This window comes from Enoplosus armatus, chromosome 11, assembly GCF_043641665.1.
Source record: "Enoplosus armatus isolate fEnoArm2 chromosome 11, fEnoArm2.hap1, whole genome shotgun sequence".
Classification (NCBI taxonomy): Eukaryota; Metazoa; Chordata; class Actinopteri; order Centrarchiformes; family Enoplosidae; genus Enoplosus; species Enoplosus armatus.
In genome coordinates, this window is record NC_092190.1 from 9,734,112 (window position 1) to 9,745,770 (window position 11,659).

Consider the following 11,659-nt stretch of genomic DNA (forward strand, 5'->3'; position numbering starts at 1 on the left):
TTCAATAGTTTCCTTAAGTGTCACAGATCAGTGTGATTATGCAACCTGAGACTAACACGACGCTTTGGAAAGATGCAGAGGTCTCGCGTCTGTAACCTCTTCCTCTACACAGACACACGCTAACATTTAGGGGCAACCTATCTTTTGACCTTTTGAACACACAGTTACTTAAACGGGCTGTAACCGGCTACAAATGTCAGATCAATCTTTCTGCAGCCTGCCGATGGACTGTTCACATTTCTCTAGTTGTCTGTTAACCAACAGGCACATTTTGTACCTCATGATCTGCACAATCTTGTTGATAACTCGTGGTTTAGTCTATTCGACACAGATACAAGCCTTTATAAAGTTTGTTCATCCCTGCAAGTACCTCGGAAAAGGATGTTTAACTGATATCTGTGATATAAATAATAAATTCATATTCCATAAGCTAGTACACCTATAATTTTCATATTTGCAATATTACTTATCACAAATTGTTTCAGGAGAATACAGCAATATAAACCATTTAGGCAACACTTTATTTTAGCCCCTCGTCCTTATAAGCAGTATATAAACACTTAATAAATTGTATAACACACTATAATGTAGTTCTAAGCAGATATAAGGACATTAATATGTGTTTCTTATTGTATTTGTCAACAACTATAACTCCTATGAAGAACCGGTGTATGAGCAGTTAATGAAAGCTTGATAACACAGTATAAAATAGCTGTAATCACGTATAATGAACAACTAATGAACAGTATCTTATAAAGCATTTATTAATAGTACATTTGTCTTACAATTGCCACAGACACAAAAGGAATTTCCGAAATGATAATAAACGTTTAAAACGGTTTATAGATGTTTTAAGAACTCATGAACACATTATACATTACTCCATTATGTGTCATTTCACCACTGTATAACTGTGTGGGTCTATTTAAGAAAATGTGTCCTGACTGTACATTTGAGATTGTTATATAATTCAGAGGAACATTTGAGGCAGAGGAGCTCTTCAGTGATGCTAAAATGAGCCAGCTGAACACGACACAGTCAGTGATACTCACTGTAGGCGCCGAAGGCTGTACGACACTTTGAAGTTCACACAGCCAACCTCTCAGTCCATCGGCAGGTAGTCAGTTCAGCCACTTCCTCTGATCTGAGCGAGCGGAAAAAAAAATAAGAGTGAGGCAACCACAAACAACCAGGAGAGAAAGAAAGAAAGAAAACCTTGTTTCTACAGAAAGACAGACAAGGAGGGAGAGTCATGGACGCACTGAGGACAGGTGTGTTTGTGCTGTTCGTGCTCCTGGTGCCTGTCTCGTGTAAAGGTAAGTTACGCAAATAAAAACAGCTTTTTTCTAATGGAGTTTTCTGAGTTTGATTTAAAGAAATGAAACTGAAATGTTTGTTCATATATATGATCAAGAACACCCATATTATCTGGTTGGTATTGGAAAGGTGTTAAAAAGACAGCTGCTGAATTAATTTAAAATCTCTGTTATCTTCCGTAAACACAGGCCTTCTCTGCTCGGATACTTGGCAGAACATGCTGCTCTCAACCCTTTGCATTACTTTAAATCATGTGTTCACTCATTGTTTTTTGAGAAATAATATCTATAGGGAGCAGTATACATTTGTGATCACACACGAGGTTAGAGGAGATGTCTTTTTCCACACAGCATTATCTTACGGAAAAAGTAGAGCTATTTGAGGTTTGGCTACAAGGTAAGGAAATGAAGACATCAGAGAATAATTAAATGTTCCATTCAATGATGAAAATACATGTCTATATTTAGAACACATGATTATGCATAAGCTTGCTGTTTATTGAAGATGAAAAAATTTAAATCTGACACACAAAATAAACATGTTTATTGCTCTTAAATTTTAGATACTGCAGAGGCACTTTGGTTATTTTATTGTGCCTTTTATAATCTTACATTCACTATATTTACTAACCCTATAGTATAAATAAATCAATATGTTGCTGACTGAAATTCAAAGCAGCATCAACATAACGTATACAATAATGTTCTGCTTTCTTTCCTTTGGGTTTCACTCGAGGAGTTTGAGTTTTCATGAGCAGGTTTGTGTGCATTTGATGTTTCCCAGACTTTCTCTTTTATGTCGTAGTTAGGGAAGGTTGTGAAAAAAATATATATTTTCAAAATGATCAAAAACCGCTTTCAAGTCCTGTCATGTATTTCAGTCAGATTCATCATGATGAAGGGATTACAAGAAAGCATGCATGAATAAATAATCTTCCTCCAGACTATGCTGTGTATGAAAGCGCTAAAGGTGGATTTCCACTGTTAGTTTTCCGCAGCGACTTGCAATGTAAGAAGATAAAACATCAAAACTCCCACAGCAGAAAAACTCACTATATTATGTAAAAGAGGGCTGCTGCCGTGGACGTATTTATATATCTACTTAACTACTTTGCTGCATTCTTGTTACCTATTGACCTTTTGAAGGCCAGGATTGTTTGATTCCTGCTCACTGACGATAACTTGCTTTATATGTCAAAATACGTGTTTATTATATTCACCGAACATTTCCTCCTTTTCTTTCACCTTGAAGTAGCTTTAAGGGTGGAGAGATCATCTTTTTTCACACTGTCCGACAGAATAACATATTGGTGGTGTATCAGCTCGTTCCAGCTCTTCGTTAAAGCTGTACGAGTTAAATATTCAGACATAAGACTACAAACACCACTTAGATGAACCTGACACTTTGGGACTTTTGGAAACTTCAGGATCTTCAGTAGAATTTAAATAATGTTTGAACATTGATCAATGTTTGGCTGCACATCATGAGTTTGTGATAACAAACAGTCAAGGAACAGTTTCTTGCAAGAGTTAGATGAGAAGATTGATCCCACTCTCAAGTCTGTCGGTATGAATATGAAGCTGCTGCCGGTTAGCTTAGCTTAGCACAAAGACTGGAAATGGGGAAACAGCTAGCCTGAACAAAATTCACCTACCAGCACCTCTACGAAAATAGAAGTTCAAACCCACAAAAGTTAATTTTAAATTCTTAATTTAAAAGTTTCCAAAAAAAAAACATAACAGAAAATGTCAGGCTGAAATTCAATTCACACACACACACACACACACAGATAAACAAGCCTCTTCAAAACCTCAGAGCAGGAAGACACTTATGTGCTAAACTGCACATATGAAGTTTCTTATTTCCTGTTTCAGGGGTCTTACTCAACTCTCTCATGTGCATCATGTTGTTATTTTCCATCCCATGTTGCTGAATTGATATCCTGTCACACACACACACACACACATACACACACTGAGATGTTATGTCCTACTTCTATAGTTTCACCCTAAAGTCAGAAGAGAAATGGTTTCTTTGATCATACATTATATAATTGAGTTCTAGAAACCATCAATGCAGTAGGCAGATTATATCATATTATTTCATTTAAATAAACTAGTTGAGTGTCTGTAGTTTGAAACAAGAAAGAATGAGGCAGGCCGCTGTAATAATGATGAAAAATGACATTATAAAGAATATTTAGGTTGGAATATTCTTATAGCACCAGTAGATTTTGTCACTTTTGTGAAGAAAATAAGACTTAAAGGACTCATGCAGATTTTGTGCACTGCACCATATTTTATAAACCTATAAAACGTTTGTTTTGAATCATAGTTCTTTTTCCACTCAGGCTGCCTTTTGTGCTGCGGTAACATGAATTTCCTTCCTGGGGATAAATAAAGTCTTATCTTATCTGCTATTATCTCTTTAGATGTGAATCTGAAGCTGAAGTAACTGGTCTATCTCATCTACATCAGTGGTGAATGTGGTGGAGGAAACATTGAAACCCTCAATGTACAAGTGCAGAACTATAAGAGTAAATAAAATATTTCTCTCCTCTGTTTGTTCTGCAGAGACTTTTTTCACTGAGCCGGTCATCTGCTACTTCCTGGACGGGATCCTGATTGTTTACTGCATCGTTGCCACTGCGTTCTTCTTCAGAGAAAAGGTTTTCATTTAGTTTAGTTGACTTGATGACACTTTTAATAATATCAGAGGTTTTCTGGATAAGGCTTCTCAGATGTGAACATGCAGAAATGTATAAATAGCTTTTAAATCTTTTGTTTGTTGAACAGACAAAGTTAGTCATTTGAAGCAGGGCTGCAACTAACATTTATTTTCTTTATCAATTCATCTGACAATTATGTTTTTTTGATTAATTGTTTAGTCTATAAAATCTCATGAAAAATTTAAAATAAATGCTCATCAGAATTTCTCCAGTGGTGGAGTAAGTATTCAGATTCTTCACTTAAGTAAAAGTACTAATACCACACTGTAAAAATACTCGGAATGTACAAAAATGTACTTACAGTATTAAAAGTAAAAGTATTCAATGCAGAAAAATCCCCTGTCCCCTGTGCCTCTTGTACTATTATATAATATATCATTAGATTATTATTACTCATGCATTAATGTGAATGCTGATTTTTGACTATTTTGTATTGAACTGTAACACATGAGTATTTTCATTATGGATTAATCTGCTAATTATTTTCTCTATTAATCGATTGATTGTTAAAAAAAAAAAAAACAGAGCCCAAAGTGACAACTTCACAATGCTTGTTTGTACAACCAAACCGGTAAATAATTAAAAGTAAATCAAAATTATTAAATTAAAAAGAACGTAGGTACTTTAAGTTATAACAAAACAATATATTTTAAAAGCTCTTCATATGTTTTTATTCATTTGTAAAAATAACTAGTAACTAAAGCTGTCAGATAAATAAAAAGTACAATATTTCTCTGTGAAACGTAGTTTAATGAAGTATAAAGCGGCATGAAAAGACTCGAGTAAAGTACCAGAGATTTGTACTTCAGTACTTGAGTGAACGTCATCATCATTAATGACTTTAATGAAACAATCGATCATTTCTAATTTGAAGACAAACATTCCAGCTCTTGTAACTTGTGATGGCAATTTGTTGTACTTTCATTTAAATCATTTAAACATAAGTTGCAGACGTGTTAGTCAATGCATTAATTCATAAAAATGTTTGTGATATTTTTCTCTTCCTCTTTAGTTTTCCTACATCCCCCCTGTGCCTGTTGGAGTATCTGTAAGTCTCCATGTCACATAATCCTCCTCAAAGTCTTTATATTTGATATTTGACTTTATATTTATTATTGACTGATACACATTGAGTCTATTCATGGAAGTACATCTGCATTTCAAGCTTATTTCACTTCGTGTATTTCTCACCGACAAAGCAGGTAGAAAATGGAGCCATTTACCAGGTGAGGAAGACTCTCTCTCTCTCACACACACACACACACACACACGTGCAATGACCAGACGATGTTTAACTCTGCTGCTGTGCTTTAAGGTATTTGTTTAATATAACTTCGTATTTCCTCTCCAGGAGCTTGAGAGGCCAAAGGATTCTGATCCTTACCAGATGCTCGAACCATCAAAACAAAAGGTAAGTGACCTGACGACCTCTAAAGGTCTCATTCTCGACTGTTCTGGTGTCTAAACTGTCGATCATGACGTTGTGTTTTAATTCTAGAAAAAAGCTGGCAAGAAAAAGACAGCTGAGGTAAGCTGATTTACTCACTCACACTCTCTTCGTCTCTTACAATCAGAAATATTTAACCAAATTACATTTGTACGATTGTGTGATATGGTCAAAATAAAAGGAAGCATGTAAGTAAAACAATTTTCAAGTCTTTCAAAAAGTTTTGTTAGGTGCAGAATTTAAAATTGCTTTGTTTCACTTGTGAAGATTGTAACTCTGCTCCTGGTGGCATTTATTCTAAGCCAATAAAGCTCCCCGATGCTTCTCCAAATACATGTATCAACATTGTTTTTGTCCATTCTGCAAAGAGTAAAAGTAATGCTAACAATCTCAAACAATTTAAATTTGAACTTAATATGGCAGCTGACATTTTGGCTTGTCATAGCACCAATAATGGTTTTACTGGGGCATGGAGACATAGGGGGAGACTTATTTGAATGTAATACTCCAAAATCTAAATCTCTGAGTCCACAAAGTCCACTAATTCAGTCACAAAGGACCAACTTCAAAAGTTCAAATTTATATCTTGATGCTCTGATTTCCATCTTTTGTCTTTCATATCAATCAGTGGAATATGATCATCTTTACAAATTCTGCTAAAAGCATTTGCATCCTTGTGCATCTAAACTCAAAACACTCTTTAAACAACTTGTGCTCCAGGATGATTTACTCTTTCAGGATTTTAGACATGTTTGACGTCTCCAGATAGAGCTGACCTAATCAATACAGAGCTTTAACTTTGTCTCCCCCCTCCACAGTCAACTCAAGCTGCAGAGAGGGAGAAAGACCTCTATGAATCTTTGGTCCCCACTGCCTCAGCTCCACCTCTGTCCCCCCGCTGATGTCTTGCATGGTCACTCCTGCATTGCTAGATGTTGCTAGATTATCATATCTGAAACAATTAGCTGATCAAAAGATTAATCAGCAAACTATTTTGATATTCAATCATTCGTTTAAGCAAAAACGCCAAACATTCTCTGGATCCCGCTTCTCAAAAATGAGGATTTGCTGCTTTTCTCTGTTGTGACTGATAATAAATTAAATATCTTTGAGTTTTGGACTGTTGATCGGACAAAAAGAGACATTTGAAGAGGTCACCCTGAGTTTCCAGTATATTGTGATGAGCCTTCTTTCACTGTTTTCTTAAACCAGATAAAGAAAATGATTATGAAATGACAAGGAAAATATTTGTTAACTCTAGTTCCTGAACTCCTGCAGCCAGACAATAAACTGTTCATTTTTGTACTCACATATCTACATTCTGTCTGAAAACAGTTGAAGCCGACCACTCTTCAATTCATATTCAATAGTTACCTTTTTTTTTTTTGCTGTTTAATGTATAATGCATGTTCTGCCCTGTCATGTCAACCCAATGTATTAGTTCTGTCTTGTCTTGCCTGTACAAAAGGCTGTAATGAGGCAATGTGCTAATGCTAACAATGACAATGCTAGCATGCAGATGTGTAGCAGGTATAATTACTATGTTCACCATGTTATTTTAGCATATTAGCATGCAAACATTTGCTAATTAGTACAAAACACATAGTACAGCAGAAGCTGATGGGAATGTCATCAGTTATACATTCAGATTTAGACCTTATGGTGGCACTTAATGAAAAGCAGCTAGCGTGGCTAAACATCTGTGACTGCAGCTTCTGTAACTGAATCTCAATAAAACACAACGCACATGTCAAAACACTTGGAAAATGGTTTAATGATGTTTACAACAAAAGAGAACTGTACATTAACAGTAAAAGATTATCTTTATATGTGTATAAAAACAAAACAAACAAAAATACAGCAGACAAATGCATCAAAATCTACTATGTATCCTGATTCACATACTTAAAACTCCTACACAATCTTTCAGTTCTACGCCACCATGACTGGAGGCAGGTTTTTTTTTTGTTTGTTTTTTTCTTGTAGTCAGATCGGAGCAGTGTCCCTCAGTGTTGTTGTCCATAATGGGAACCAGAACGCTTTACATAAGAGTCCTGGAAAGACAATTATCATCAGACTGCAGAATAAGAAAAAGGGAGATAAATCGGGGACACATTCCTTTAGATGAGCCCAAGCTTCCTACGTGAGTAGTAAATGTTTAACAGAATGCATTTCTTGAGATACACAGACGTAATATGTACATGTTGGCGTTTTTTTTTCTCATTTTTCTCTCTTGTTAAAAGCCATGGTCACTTGGGCTGTGAACTGATAAATCACACACGACACACCCAAAAACATACAAAAATACTATATCTTTAACCTACCAAGAGTAAGACAGTTCTGCAATTAGTTCCATGCTGTGACAGAAAAAAGAGATTACAACAAACAAACGAGAAACAGACGCTTTTCACGCAAGTTTTTCTCAGAAATATACCAAAATATACATCTAAGCTTTGGAATTACTGAGGCTAGGACTAAAGCCAGTGCTGGGTTTGTCTCTTAATACACATGCTGCAGGGTGGACGGGAGAGAAAAAACAGCGAGAGAAAGACACAGGACAGAGAGATATCTTTGGTATCTGCATTTGTCAAAAGTTAAATATTTGGATTTTTGCTTTGGGATAGCGCTTGTGAGGTCCTACAACCTCACTCAGAGTAAAGCATTAAAGAAAGTGTCACTGAAGCCCGTCGGCCAGAGTTCTGAGCCGGAAGGGACACAGTCCATGCAGAGTGAAGGACCATGATGCATAGTGTCACAGCTGATCAGAGTCTGTAGTGAAGAGACGATGTCAAAGGAGGGAGCAGAAGAAGGGAAGAGGGAGGAGGAGGACGAGGAGGGACACAGCAGTGAGTTTTAGAGACCGCAGGATGTGTATTCCTGGAGACAACAGGGTAAATGTCCTGGGACTATACAGTGTACAGATGGTGAGGAAGAGACAGACACACTGTGAGAGGCAGGAACAACATTTTCACCACAGTCCTTGAGAGAGAGAGAGAGAGAGTGGAGGGGGGACATCCTAGCAACAGCACTCAAGACAGACAAACATACAGAGTCCTGAGCATGTACAGTGTGCACAGGATTAACCCTCAGTGTGTATTAACAAACATCACCCAGCTACCACCAGATTGGTTCGTGTCCGTTAGAGAAGCCCACTCAGCCCCCGTTTCAACCCGCCCCCCTCCGATCCCCGCCCACAGGCACTGAAACCGCAGCACCGACAGGACGCCGGCGTGTTTCCAGGCGGATACACATTCGCATGCAATAAAAAGCTTTTACAGGTGAAATCGAGGACTCGGGTGAGAGCGTGCAGCCGGGATTGGATGCTGAGCAGTGAGGCGGGGATGGGCGAGAGATGGTGTCGTTCATATACAATCAAGTTATAAGTCTTTGGTTAATGTTGGTACCACAGGAAATCGAGAGCGGGCTTGCGACAGCGCACCGTCACGTGGGAAGACAAGAACATATCTGTACCTGGTCAGAGTGAAAATAAAAAATAAAATAATAAAAACAGGATTGTCAAACTTAAAGTGTTCAAACATGGAGGGGTGGGCTATATATATATATATATATATATATATATATATGAATAACTTTTAAAAAGTAACTTTTAACTGACAGTACAGAAATACAACACATTAAAATGAACTTTTTATCTCAAGTTACAACAAGTCATTTCCATCCAATGCTGAAATACATCAGTGTGCAGCATAAAAACACCAAATTGTGAAAGAAAAACAGCAGACATTCATGAGTACTGGTATGTATCCTGTCTCCCCCTTGTGGTGGCATTTTTCCGCAAACCCCCCTCACAAAGTACAGGTGTGAACGGGCTTCTCCACTGACACAAGTCTGCGTATTTTCATCTTTTTTTGTGATTTTTTAAAATATTTTTTTTATTTCTTAAGTAGATTAAAGCAGGTTTCACTCAGTCTTGAGTTAGAAATGAGGTATACAACAGCTCCATTTTGCCTTACTGGTGCTCCACACTTCCTTTGTCAAGGCTAAAAACCAGCAAACCAGTGTGGTGGGTCAACGTACTACAACTCGATGCACAGCTGATCCACGAGAACGTCTTGAAATTTCTCAGGATCACATTATGAAACTAAAGCTTTAAAGCCAAGCCAATGCCAAAGAAGATCGGCAGTTGACAGTTAATAAGATCATTAGTAGAGATGAAACAGTCAGACTATGACCACAAACTGTAGTTTTACCTTTATAAACCAAATACTCGCTTGCTTTAAAGGCTTTAGTTAATCAGTAGAGACACACACACCCCCCCCCCCCCCCCCCCCCCCGCCTTGGACAAAAACAAAAGTAAGTACTCTGTCTCACCATCTTTTTAAAAATCACTCTCATAACACCCGCTGGAAGATGGAAAGAAAAATGCACCATAATGGTTTGCAGACTGCCCTCCCTCTTCTCTCGTTTTAAGACACTCACACACACACACACACACACACACACACACCCACCTGCTGGAATTATTAGTAAAGCTTTTCTCACAGGTATCCTCAACCTGTCTGAGTCTCACCTAAAAAACATAGGTAGCAACATAACCACGCTCCAAAATGCCCAAAGTACACTGTATTGTTTCAGTGAAAAACAATGCACCAGGTGAGCTCAACGTTCAAGCTCTCTCTCACACACACACACACACAAAATGCTACAATGCGCATGTCTTCTACGTAACAATAAGGCATAAATGATAACGTTAATCTTCTTTGTCAAAACTAAGAAAGCCAGTGATCTTGCCCTCTCACACTATACAAAACAATTAAAAGGCATAAAGTAATAGTTAAAAAAAAATCAAATGATTGTTAAAGACAGCACAACAAATCAAGTCCACAATTACTCAACCCAAACAAAAACAAACAAAAAAAAAGAATCTATTAAAAGATTAAGATCAGATGCTTCAGAGTCAGGAGGACCTGAACAAGCCCCTCCTGTTGAAAAGACCTCGCAGATACACGACAGACACAGGTGTCAGCAACTCACGCACCTCCGAGGCGTGGTCTCAGGTTTCTTCTCTTATTTTTTGGTCTTGACAGTTTTCAAAAAAAAAAAAATCATATTTTGCGATAATAAAAAAGAAGATTTAGGGGGGATTTTTTTTCTTTCGAGTAAGCATGATAAACACTACATTCAGTCTTGATAACATACTGGTTCAAATATAAAATATGAATATCTTACAAGTGTTTATATATATATTTATATGTATAGAATTAAGAAAAGATCGTTTCTCTAATTCTTAAGTCTTTCCTCAGATAAATATTTCAGTAACATCCTATGGTGCCGATGGCGACTGGTTCATCTTGCTAGCACATGTTCAACTCTTTAGTAACTACAAACAGCACTGCAACAGGACCTGTTGTGGCCTTAAAGACGGGGAAACCAGCAACATGAGCAGCCAGACACCAGCCTAGCTGCAAAGAGAAAGGCTTTTACTTTGGCAAGAAGGATCTCAAAATAATATTAAAACCTGGAAATACCCCATAAATAGTAGTACTAGAAAATAGCAGTAGTCGGTTGTCCTTTTATGTATGGTTCCTATGTATGGTTCATCAGTATAAACTTTGAATGGCAAGCCAGACAGTACTTATACATTCTACACTGCTCTATACACAGAAATGTCTAAAGGTGAACCATATGTTTAAGTGCTGCTGAGGTATATTCAGTCAAAATAATAAGAGAAAAGAAGTACACAAGAGGATAACATGGACAAATTTCACTGCTTAGCATCTCAATGATTTCTCTGTGGTAATTCATTTTGATGTTTGGAAGCTATGCTGCTTTTATGTGGGGTTTAGTTGAACGTGTAGCACACAACAGAACAGCCCAACGCTGTGTTGGGTAAGATAATTTATCAGGTTTTAAAACTAGTCCACAGACAGATTTAGGGAGCAGCATATTGTTTCATAACATGCTGGTTCAAAAATGGCGGTACTGAGAGGAGGAGTGGTATGTTTTTTGATGATCAGATCTATGCATTTACATAGGTGAGCCCTCCAGACAGGAGGGTCTAAACCACAACACCTGATTTTCAGGCTGTAGTCATAAAGCTATAGGAAAACATGCAGGCCTCTCAACAGCTCAACTCCACCAGGAGTTTCAGCAGCAAGTTGTTAAAGCTAAGTTTCTGTGATCCTTATCCAGCAGCACCAAATCAG

The 11,659-nt window shown here is 37.3% G+C and overlaps 1 protein-coding gene across 2 annotated transcripts; it reads left to right on the forward strand.

Moving 5' to 3' along the window:
* The first annotated feature begins 1,252 nt into the window (after positions 1-1,252).
* On the forward strand, positions 1,253-7,295 carry LOC139292467 (T-cell surface glycoprotein CD3 zeta chain-like). 2 transcript variants are annotated; one of them, XM_070914811.1, is made up of 7 exons: positions 1,253-1,316; positions 3,891-3,985; positions 5,058-5,093; positions 5,245-5,271; positions 5,397-5,456; positions 5,544-5,573; positions 6,311-7,295. In XM_070914811.1, exons 1-7 carry the CDS (start codon positions 1,253-1,255, stop codon positions 6,392-6,394), a joined length of 396 nt encoding a protein of 131 aa, XP_070770912.1. In that variant the 3' UTR covers positions 6,395-7,295. The 2 variants fall into 2 exon arrangements, with proteins under 2 accessions (XP_070770912.1, XP_070770913.1); XM_070914812.1 differs by having other exon boundaries at positions 5,248-5,271.
* Positions 7,296-11,659: the final 4,364 nt, after the last annotated feature.